The sequence below is a fragment of the Castanea sativa genome, chromosome 1 (assembly GCF_040712315.1).
Source record: "Castanea sativa cultivar Marrone di Chiusa Pesio chromosome 1, ASM4071231v1".
NCBI classification, from domain to species: domain Eukaryota; kingdom Viridiplantae; phylum Streptophyta; class Magnoliopsida; order Fagales; family Fagaceae; genus Castanea; species Castanea sativa.
The window spans coordinates 48682469-48694861 of record NC_134013.1 but is presented as its reverse complement, the minus strand read 5'-3'; the positions used below and the strand labels follow the sequence as shown (position 1 = coordinate 48694861).

Sequence of the window (12393 nt, the reverse complement as noted above, 5' to 3'; positions counted from 1 at the left end):
AAAACATAAACTCGGAAAGAGACGAGGAATTAGTAAAATCCTAACAAGGAGACCACTCAAAAAGATTACATTGGCATAAAACCTTTAACTCATCCAACGTCTTCTCCATGTTCTCAAAAGAGCGACGCTTTCGTTCCAACCAAACAATCCACATTAAGCACCCTGGAATCAAATTCCAAATATTCGAGCTATGCTTCCCAAGCCACTGATGCCAACAAGATAACAATCCCACCACCGATCTTGGCATAACCCAATGAATACCAAAAGCCTGAAGCATAAAAGTCCATAAGGTTTGTGTAACAGGACAATGGAGAAGAAGATGGTTTACCAACTCCCCATCACAGCAACACATACAACACCGATTTACCAAATGGCGACCCCTAAGCATGAGATAATCCAACGTGAGAATCCGATCTTGAGCAGCTGTCCACAAGAAGAAAGCCACTCACTTAGGAGTCTCAGGTTTCTAGACACCCTTCCAAGGAAACAAAAAACTCGGAGTACCCAGAATTGCTTGGTAAAAAGATCTGGTGTTAAACTTACCATCACCTTTGAGCCGCCAACAAAGAGTATCCCTTCTATCACCCTGAGGAATTTGAGGATGGATAACTTGAAGTAGAGAATAAGAGGCGGCTAGCTCCCAATCTTCAAAAGCTCTAAAAAACCTTAAATCCCACACTCTAACTGTACCACCTTCCGGAAGCCACAACCTTAGAGATGCAAGCATCCTTGGCATCTGAACACGCATAGAACTCAGGATAGAGATCTTTTAGGATATTATCCCCAATCCACCTATCATGCCAGAAGCGGATACGGGTGCTTTCACCCACTACAAAAGATAGATGCTTTGAAAAACTCTCCCATCCTTCATGAATGCTTCTCCAAAGGCCACATCCATGAGTCCTCCTGCACACTTTCGTACACCACCCCCTTGACCCTCACCATATTTTGTGGAGATAACTCTCTGCCAAAGATGGGTAACTTCATGCCCATAATGCCACAACCATTTCCCTAATAAAGCTTGATTAAACAACGCCACACTTCTTATCCCCAACCCACCCAATTTAACAGGCAAACACACCTTATCCCAAGCCATGGGTTTTTAGGTTAAGATCGGAGGGTTTATGGGTTGAGATTGGAGGGTTTATGGGTTGTTTATGGTGTCGTTGGGTTTGTGGGTTGTTTATGTTGGCATTGAGATTGGTGGCTGTTCGGTTTTGTGGGTTGCGGTAGTTGTTGGTTTTTGCGTTTAACGGTGGTGAGTTTGTGTAGCGGCTGGGTTGATTGGTGGTGGTAGGAGGCGGCTGGGTTGATTGGAGAGAGAGGGTGGTGGATGCTGTGTTTTGTAGCTAAATTGTTCTATACAGTGGCCGTTGGGTTTGGCTTCTTTGGTTCCTCAGTGGGTTTGTCTTAACTGTGGTCTGTGGGTTGGGTTTTTGTGGGGAGATAGGCAAAGCAGTTGTTTCATGCTGATTGTGAATGGAGGGCAAATAGTCGTTCTGACTAGTGGGTTCCACCAATTGAGATAGGAGTTGCATTTTCAAACCAAAAACCAAGGGGATTTTAAAGTGAGTTTAGAGTGCCAAACATGATCTGGAATGGGCTAAGAGAAAATAGGAAATTAGAATTGAGACATGAGATTGGGTTATGAGCAAAGAAAACTGAGATATGAGTGAGGCTAAAAACAAATGGGCCCTAAGTATCTTAGGTTTTCTTTTTTTTTTTTTTTTTTTTTTTTTTCTGAGTCCAAGTTAGTCTTTTATTAGTTATTACCTAATTATGCTTTTAGTCTAGGTTGCACCGACATGCCATTTTTGGCAAAGTACTGGTGTCTGGCACGTGTCGGACACCAATACCAGTAAGACTTGCCATACTCCGGTGTCCAAATGGTTTTTTTTTTTTTTTTTTTTTTCCACTTCTCCGACATGGCGTGGACATGGTGGACACGCCAACAGCAAAAAAAAAAAAACCGCACAGTTCTTAAAACTGTGAATGGTTCTCACGGTCTTTTTTCAGCATACACTTTGGACTTTTTTCAGATTTGGAACCAAAGGATTGGTTGGAAAAAAATAATAATAAACAGGGAAGAAGAAAGACGACTAAGCAGGGGCTGCACTAAGTACTTGAAGCAGCAGGTTGCCCACAGAAGTCGCGGGTCACGCCTTCATCTTCTGCTGCTGTTTCCGGTCACGCCAAATCTTTTGCTGCTGTTTCTCCTTCTTCTTCTTTCTTCTTTTTTCCCTTTCTCTTTTCTTTTGTCCGTCTCCATTCTATCTTTTAGTTTTTGTTTTCTTTTTTAATTTGTGTTTTCAAACCCCTCAACGTGGTGATTACATTGGAAAGGTAGACAAGTTTCAGCCATTCCTTTTTTTCACCTTGCCCAACGTGATGGGACAAATATCTTAACTCTTAACTACTTTTAATTAATATTTACAATTTTTTTAAAGAAAAAAATCTAATACCACAGTTATCTCATAACCTTTTTACTGTAATTGTGACGTGATAGAGAGTCAGTAGTAAAGGAAAAATAATGAGTCTATATGTAATTGAGTATATATATAATCTATGAAGCACAGGTGCGTTTCCAGATTCGGGTGTGGGCGTGGGACTTGGCAATTTTTGAAAAAGTAGGGTGTGGGTTCGGCGATTTAAAAATTATTAAAAATATTTTTATTTATATTTTTAATATATTGCTAAGTATACTTTTTCACATTATATAAACATATACCAAATTTAAGAGCAATAGTAGATAATAGCTAAAACATGTTCATAAATTAAATACAACCCACAAGTTTGCAATTAAAACATTCCATAAATTAAATACAACCCATAGTTTACAGATTCACAATCACAAATCACAATGAGTAATAACTATTAACTAAAGAAAAAATCAAACTCAAGTCACAACATTATTACATTACAGTTTATATAAAAAATTAAAAAAAATCAGATCACACTATCACGGACACATTGAGTAATATTGTAATAGTCAGAGCATGTGAGAGCTATGAAAAACTAAGATTGAAAGCTTGAGATTGATACCTGAGCTTGAGACTTGAGAGTGGGTCGCCAGGTTGGTGAGGTTGTGAGTTGAGATTGTGAGTGTGAGAGTGAGTTGAGAGTGAGATTGTGTGAGAGAAGGGAGACAGAGAGCAGAGGCAGAGAGCCATGGCGTGGAGCACAAAGACTAGAGAGTGAGAGAGAGCAAAAGATGAGAAGTGAGAAGTGAGATAGAATTGCGGATTGAGGTTGAGGTATAGGGTTTTGTTGTTTTTGTCCAAACAGTGCATTTCGCACCTTTTTTTTTTTTTTTTTGGATTTCGGCCTGAATCGGCCGGTTCAGCGTCGGTATATTGCGTCCGATATGGACCGATTCGGTGTGAATCGACTCGATTCCGCGCGGGTCGGCCCGACTCGGCGCGTATTGTGCTGAGAAAAAAAAAAAAAAAGGGACACGGCACCGACGTGCAAATAGCGGCATTGCTCACCGCACCCCGCGTCGGGCCGCGTTGGATGCGGGTTCGGCGGCCGAAATGCCATGTCGGTGCTTCATAGTATATAATTGAGTATATAATTATTTCAATTTAAAACTATTAAATAATTTAAAATTCTTATTTTACTTAATATAATATAAGTGTCCTTATAATTTGTATATTTTTTTAATATTTTTAGATATAAACGTATTTTATGTCTAAAAATATTAAAAAAATATGCCTAAATATAAAATTTAATTAATTATTTAATTGCCGTACCCACGCCGTGTCGTACCCTCATTTTTCAAAAATTGCCGTACCCTCGTATTTGTATTAGTACCCATGTCTGTGTTGGTGCAACTTAGCTTTTAGTTTACTAGTCAAATTAGGAGTCCTAATACTACTAGTACAAGAAATACTAATAGTTGATTAATATCTTGACATTTTTTTTACTTATAAAAAAAGAGATATTGTTGATTAATAAACACATTGAGTGTTTTGAGTATTAAGGCATTTTTGGTTTTTGAATGTTCATTTCTTGTTTTCTCTTTTCGAGTATTAAGGCATTTTGGTTTTTGAATGTTCTTTTCTTGTTTTCTCTTCTCTTTTCTGCTTCACTTTCTTCTGCTAATGTTTAGGGTACTTATTCATATATGTCTTAAACACCATATACTTCTCTTTTCTCCTTCTTTGTTACAACCCCAAACCAAGGCCTTCCACTTTCTTATCAAAACCCTAAATCCTCCACAACCACACGTAGACGAATCTCCCAATTTGTCCTACATCAATTTGGTATCAGAGCCAAAATCCTTCCACAAGTTCTTTGTTGAAAGTTTCTCCACCAATTGCTTGATGAAATTTCTCATTTAAGATGGTGGTCACCAATGTAGAACTAAATTCAAGGTTTTGGGATTTTTTTTTTCTTCAAGATTTTGTAGAATCCAAGAAAATTTGCAACAATTGAAGAAAGGGTGTGTTCAGTAAAAGCAAAGTTAGAAGATTTGTCTACCACGCAAGAAACTTTGGTAAGCTGACAGTTCCTATTTTGGTAAAGCTAACATCCTGCTAGAATGGTAGCTGATCAAGTTCTTAATATTTAAGTTAGACCCTCAAATTTATCCCCATCCTTGTTGGCATTCATTGCACTTGTTATCCCTTAAAAATTTGATGGATGCCCAATTTGCTGTCACGTGTTCGTTTAGTGCATCAAGATGTTACATTAAAGAGAACTCCAGCCTTACAGTTCACCACATGTCCAATTTCAAGAACACACAAAAAATGCAATATAAGGACAATGGAGCAAGGTGGGCATAAGACTGATCATGGAAAAGTCAAGAACAAGGAAGACATTGATGTTATTTTATGGATAATTTCAAGAATGATTTTAAGCTGAAATCTTTCCAAGGATTGATTTTATCATTCCAGAAGAATTTGATGATATTGTGGGATTATTCTTAATGCTTCCGTAGGTAACTGAAGAGTCTGTGCAAGTTTCAAATTCAATGATTCTTATTCTTCAAACATTTTGAAACTCTAGGTTTCCAACCAAGGAAGAATGATGCATCCATGGAAGATTAATTTTTTACTACACAAATTTGTCTATTCAAAATTTATATGGCGAAAAGCCGAAAATACCATTTGATCCCTACATTTTGGGTTTATAGTCAATTTGGTCCCTACATGATAATAGTCAATTTGGCCTATGTTATTTTCAACTTGCAGTCAATTTAGTCCTTACCTATAAATCACTAATGGAAAATGCCTACGTGGCTAATGGTGTGCAATGTTGGCATGCCAATGTTGACATGTCTGAATTTCAGGGATCCACATCAACACTTATATGGCAAAAAAAGCCACATCAGCATTTTTACACACACATGCACAAACACACAACAGTTCAGCAGCACCACTGGCTACCAGCAACCAAACAGTCCAGCACTACCACCAAACCCAAATCCACTACTACCAAACCCAGATCCACCTAGACCACCCTCACAAAACACACAAACAACCAGATTCATTACCACCGCTTAAGGTAAATTCTTCTCCAACTACTATGATCTCACCACACCGCTACACAAGGCAAACCCAAATCCATATCTGCTGTCGGCTTCATCTTGGCTCTAAGCCGACTGCATCCTTATGTGAAATGATAGAGGCTTCCATTACAGCAGGGATGAGTCCAAGAAAATTAGAGATAGAGGGAGAGAGCAAGCAAATGGTGGCTCATGGCAGTGAACAGCGAGGAGCAAGTTGTAATCCTGACTGGGCTCTTTGATCTGGGCTCTCTCTCATCCTCTTCTATGAGACAGGGAGAGAGCAAATACTTGGAATCTCTCTTTGATCTGGACTCTCTCTCTTTGATTTGGGTTTATATCAGGTGGGTTTGATATTCTTTGGGCTTTGATTTGCTGAGCTAGTGTGATTTTGGCGAGGGAGAAATAAAAAAATCCCAAGTTTGGGGTGGTTCATGGTTGGTTGTCCAGAATAAGGATTACGTTTTTCTTTCTTTGAAATTAAGAAATTAAAAAAAAAAACTCATTCATATGGTGATGTGTAATTTTTTAAAATTAATGTGAGTTTTTTATTATTACTTTGGTAGCCACATAAGCTTTAAATGTACCAACTGTGTATGATGCTAGCCACGTAGGCATTTTTCGTTAGTGAGTTAACGGTAAAGACCAAATTGACTGTAAGTTGAAAATAAGAGAGATCAAATTGATTGCTACGAAAATGTAGGGACCAAATTGATTATGACCTCAAAATGTAGGGACCAAAATGGTATTTTCACCAATTTATTTTATGGGGTCATTTGTGAAGTCCAATTGAAATAGAAGTTATGTGATTTTAGAGGTCTAGTTATGTGTCCTTGGGCTAAAAGCATTACTTAATTTGGGTTTTATGCAACATGTTTTGGTAAATTTTTATTAGGGGCATTTGCTAGAGTGGACAAATCCTTCGGGTGTTTTTGCTTTTAATTCTTTGACAGATTTGTTAGATAGTTGTACTTTCTTCACTTTATAGTTTTTGCTGTTTTTTTCTGATTCCTTATTACACTGCTTGTGTCCTTGGTTTCCTGTATTTTTTTTCTTTATTCAATGAAGTTATATTACTTATCAAAAAACATTTGTATTAGGGGCAGAAATTTAATTCTACAATCCCTGTGAATGAAGTGTTTTTTTTTGGTAATATAGTCAAGTCTAGAATTTTTTAGGAGATCCTAAGTATCTTAGGTTTTCTTTAAGTTTCAAGTCATTGTCTTATTAGTTATTACCTTACTAATTTTTTAGTTTACTAGTCAAACTAGGAGTCTTAACACTACTAATACAGGAGACAATATATATGTTTAATGTACTCAAGGAGATATAGAGTTGATTAATAAAAATAGTGTTTTTTTTGAGTATTGAGGTATGTTGGCCTTCATGTGGTTTTTTCTCTTCTTTTCTCTCTTCTCTTCTTCTCTTTCTTGATATTGTTTATACAACCCTTGAAAATTTTCTTCTTTCCTTCTTTCTTAGAGCATCCATAGCAGTGGAGCTAAAAATTTAGCAATTTAGCTCCACCAAAAGTTACTTTATCTATTTTACCTACACACATGCTACAGCAGTGGATCTATTTTAGCTTTCAACACAATAAAATAATATAAAAATCACAATAAAATAATATATCTACCACAATAAAATAATACATCTCACTACAATAAAAACACCACAATAAAAAGGTAATGTGAACACAAAATAAAAAATTAATTTTTTTTAGCTCTCATGAACAGTGCACATCTATCTATAGATGTGCACTGTAGCAATGAGCTAAAAAAATATAGCTATTTAGCTCCACTGCTGCAAGTGCTCTTACTACCTCAAACCATGCCCTTCCACTTACCTATCAAAGTCCTAATCCACCTCAACTACACGTAAAGAAATTCCTCAAATTGTCCTATGCCATGCTGCTTAGGCACAATCACGTTTAGAATCTAGCCCAGTGGCTGTGCTCCTTAAACAGATTGTAGGGCGCTTGAGGCGAGAGCATCAATGAAGTTCGGCCAGAACCCTCTATACTTGAAGCATGCTCCATGGTACAAGAACTATAGCTTGATGAAGTCGAAAAGGTTGATATGCCAAACCCACACATTAATTTTGTGATTCCTGAAGAGTTTAGTGAGCTGGAGTACAAGGTTTATTTATTCTCAATGCTCCCAAAGATGATTGTGAACAGAAGCAAGTATTATGTGTCAGAATCCTAATCCTTCAATGTTTCAAAACTTGAGGTCAAGCTTTCTCAAACCAGGGTCGAGCTTTCTCAAACCAGGGGAGTATGATGCGGGGACAACTATTTTTTTTTGGAATTTATTATTTCTAAATTTCTTTATCTCATAGGAAATTGGATTATTTAAAAACTTTTATTTTTATTCTGCCTGTGTCTGTGCTTAGTGTCATATATTCTATTCACAGCCAGTCCCAAGCTTGGGAAAAGGAGCATTGTTGATGGCCAACATAAAATATAGTCACACTTTTATGAATAGATCCACCATAGATACTCGTTTCAGTTTTTAGATTAGCTTTTGTTTTTAGATAGGACTATTTTTTATTCTTGGAAGTTCTATAAAGGAAAAATTTTAATTATAAAATTGGTTGTAGCATAAGGCTACAACCTTACTTAATATCTTTTTACTGGAGGTGAATTTTGACAAATTCACCATTGGATTACATCTTCTTTTTATATTCTCCATGTTTACAAATTTTTTTGAAATTTAACAATCAATAGCTATGACATCAATAAATTGTTTAAATTGTAAGTATTTGTTGTTTAAAATTATGCATAAAATATAAACTTATAGATCATATAGTAAATAATATCCAATTGACACAAAATTTGACATGTGTGTTAAAAGCATAAAGAATATGTAATTCAACGATTAGATTTTCAAAATATATAGTAATGTATATTTTATTGAGTAAGGTTATAACCTAAGGCTACATTCAATTTGGTAGCTAAATTTTGTCCTTCTATAAAAATATTCCAAGTGGTTTTATTGACGATTGAAGTTTTGATGAATAAAATTGAAATTGGAGATTTCCAAATTGTTGGTTGTTGATTCCTAGTAGCTTGGATGCTGATTCCTAAGTTTTCTTGCTTTGTGCTGAGTCCAGGCAACCCCTAAGTTCTGATTGTTAGGGTTATCTTTTAATTTTTGTTCTTTACATTTCCTATTGATATCGTTTGATATTGTCTTGCATCACTTAAGCTTTTGAACATGTGATTGTCTCATTTAAAAAGTTATAAATCCCACATGTTGGGCCTCCCTTATTAAGGGATAGTCTTGGTTTACACGTGAGGGCATGTTAGAATAATGGTTAAATGATTAAATTCACTATTTTCTAACAATTTAAGCTTTTGAGATAAGTAATTTATCACCTTTTTTTTTTTTTTTTTTCTTTTTCAAATTTTCCGTCACTCTTTCATGGACATGCATGCAATTGTGTCCCAGGCGTGCTTGTGTGTGATGGCTTTTTGTTGTGTCCTTGCCTTTTTACCTGATACCTGTGGTTTGTGGGTTATCCCAGGCATTCAGAGTTTATTCTGTCCTACTAAGTGGGATGTGGGTGTTCCTTGTCATTTAAAAGAAGAGAAAAAAGAAAAAAGAGAGAGTAAGCTGATGGCATCATTTCATATAGGAATGTTGTATTCATAGTCACATTTACAAGTTTCTTTAGTTTTTGTATCTTAAAAAATGTCAGGCTCAAGCCTTGATTTGTGCTTTGTACGTAGGCTCTTTACACTTTCAATGTATCTTGTACCCTGGATAACTCTACTTTCAGTTCCATTCCATGTAAAGGTGTCAGTCTAGTAACATCAAAATATCAAATGCTATAAAATTGAAAAACAAGCATTTTCCTTTTGTAGAATGCCAAATTTGGCCATCATATATTTACATAAGTTTTGAATTATCTGCTTGTTAGGGATCTAGGTTTTCAACTTCTATGGGCTTTCAACTTGTTAAGCACGATGCAATATCATATTCAGGACTTCTATATTCAAAATTCATAAAAATTAATTTCTTGTTCAGGTTGTTGGGGCAAGAGTGAAGCTTCAAGACTCTCATGCTGGTGGCTCTGGATGTGTTGTTGACATCCGGGGTTCTTCTGAGCACTTGAATGCAGCACAGAGTATCCTTCAGGCCTTCATGGCTTCTGGTGGACAAAATGTGAATTCTCAGAACTACCAGAATATGAATGCTCAACAAGGCTCCTACCAGAACATGAATGCTCAGCAAAGCTACCAAGGCTCCTATCAGAACATGAATGCTCAGCAAAGCCCCTATCAATCAAGTGGCCAGCAAGGATCGTACCCCAACATCAATGTACCGCAGGGTGCCTACCACAACATCAGTGCGCAGCAAAGCTACCAGTACTAACTCTGATTTTGCCGATTTTGTACCATAATTAATTCTTGTGTTCAAATTTCTTAATTTAATTGCTCAAATTAGCATACTGACGGGGATTAGAGGTCTAGTTATCTCATGACTTACGAGGGTTATTTAGGCGTGAACTAGGAAAAAACATTCTGCTTTACAGTGCTGAAGGGAGTTGTAAGCATCCTCACAAAATACAAGAAAATTTACAAATTGTTATTTATGAGGATTGCTGTGCTGTATAGACAATTCAAATGTTGGAGTTCAAATCTTAAAAATTTGCTCAAAATGTGTTGTAAGGTTGTAACATCATGAGGATACCCCCAGTTGAATCGAAAGTAATTTCCAGACCACTTGCATATTATGGCTTATGCACTTAGGCCTACAATATTTAATGTTTGAATGGCTTCAATATGAATTTGTGTGGATATTTACCTGGCACATTAACATTGTCACGCAGGCAATGACGGCCCTCAGTCAATATTTATTTTTTAAGTGTGAGAATTTCTTGACAATTTTATCCCTTTCAAATCATCCCCCTTCTTCATAGATAATTTACCTAACCACTGATTTATTTTTTTGGTAAGTGAACTACTGATTCTGCATTTGAATTAAGTTGAAGCTCGCGAAACCAAACTTGCAAACTCCAAGTTGATGTAACAATAAACATGGTTTCCGAACCTGCAAATTATAAAAGGCCTTGTTTCAATATTTGGGCTTAAATTCAATCCGGTATTTTCTAACAATTGTCTCTTTAAAATTTCCATTGCTGTTTTCGTTTTGTAGCAAAAACCATTCAGTCTCTATTTGAACAGACCAATTTTAAAGCCCAATTTTGAGGAATGGGGAGCCCACCTCAAAGCCTAAATTCGCAAGGCTGCCTTTGTTGAAAACATTGGACTCTAATGAGTTAAAGAGTACCAACGCTTTCTTCTTTTTTTTTTTTGCTTTCTGGGAAAAAGTTAGTACATTTTCTTTACGAGACAGTCGCAGTTGCAAATTTGCAACCCTATATCTAAACTAGAATTTACTTTCAGCTTAACTAAAAATCACATAGCAAATTCAAATACGAGATTACAACCATGTAGTCGAAGCAGAACTACAAGGTTTTATCTTTTTCCTCAAAACCCTGTTATCCAATGTTTTTAAAATCAATTTTTAAAAATTTACATACCTTTTTTCATTTCCAAATCAAAATTTTCGTCTGCTTTCATCAAAATGCTAAAACTGTTTGGCCGAGCTTTTAAAATAAAATGTTCGAAACGCCTTTTCTTTTGAAAATTTCCCCTTGAATTTTAGTCTTTTAGCTGAACCTTCTAAAAGAACATCCAACTTCTTCAAAATTTGCTTCACGAACCTAGTGTGATTCCAAAAAAGGGCCAACTCGATAGAAGTTAAACCTATTCAAATAAATGAAAACTATTAAAAAGAAAAATATGGAGAAGATTATAGAGAGAAAGAAAAAAAATGATTAATGTGATTCGACATTAAAAGACTTATGTCCATAACGAAAATAGTTAGTGCTCTAGTGCGCTTAATGCGGATATGTGATAAGTTTTAGACATGTGTCCACATCATATCGCGTCCAGCACACTATAATATATACTTTTTCAACAAAGCTTTGGTGACAACTTGCGTCCACTATATATGCAACTTTGAGGAACCACGACAACCATGGAAGAGCACTATGCGTATCCATGGTTGACTTATATGAAGTGGTCTTCTAATTGGTATGCAAAAGTACGACTTCTATAATGTGTGCTATGACAATGCCTGTCGAGAAATTGAGACCATTTTACACATGCAGTATACAAATGGATAAAACGCGCGTATGGTACTTAAAGCAACTCATAATTAAGCACAGAAGAGTTTCTGATAGATGGTCATTTCAAATCCTCTATATGCGAAGTGCTCCTTCCACTTGGCCAATTATGAGAGAACTGATATTGGTGGTGTGCCCTGTTGAAATCTATTGTTGTTTGCCTTATCATCCCCAGTATCAATTCCATGGATTTCCAGGAGGGCACTTTCCAATTTATCCATAAAGGTTTCTATTTGAAGCACTGGCTTATGGTTGTCATTTCATTGATATGTATATTTATAACTCTTACATCATCACAGAGAGCAGCACTATGTTTATTAAGCACTTGACAATTTGAGTGCTCCAACTATACCGTGCAATCAAAATTGTCTACTTACCTGCTCAAAAGATTAGCAAAAGTTCCTGTTGGGACGTAGATGTCTTCTGTGATTCCTATAAAGGAAAACATGTCTTTTTTTCAATAAGCATGTAATAGTAGAGTTTGTTGAGACTGGCGTAGTAATAAAAATATCTTGCACAATTTTTTCAGGAGTTTGGATTCCACCAATTTCTACCTTGGTGTGTGCATGGATGATTCTGTGCATTTAAGAGATTACTCTTCTGGTTTGTTTGAATGTAGGATTTAAAGAGAAAGATTTGAATTTTGATTTTTAGTTTATACTAAAATGACTTGAATATGGCACTAA

The 12393-nt window shown here is 36.1% G+C and overlaps 1 protein-coding gene across 3 annotated transcripts in view; it reads left to right on the top strand.

Annotated features, from left to right (window-relative positions):
* Positions 1–10313, top strand: part of LOC142613441 (KH domain-containing protein At4g18375-like) — a 36675-nt gene extending 26362 nt beyond the window's left edge. For all 3 annotated transcript variants that reach the window (XM_075785806.1, XM_075785813.1, XM_075785809.1), the window contains one exon: positions 9541–10313. In XM_075785806.1, the coding sequence (XP_075641921.1) occupies positions 9541–9888 (348 nt within the window). In that variant the 3' untranslated portion in view covers positions 9889–10313. The remainder of the gene's footprint in view (positions 1–9540) is intronic.
* The last annotated feature ends 2080 nt before the right edge of the window (positions 10314–12393 follow it).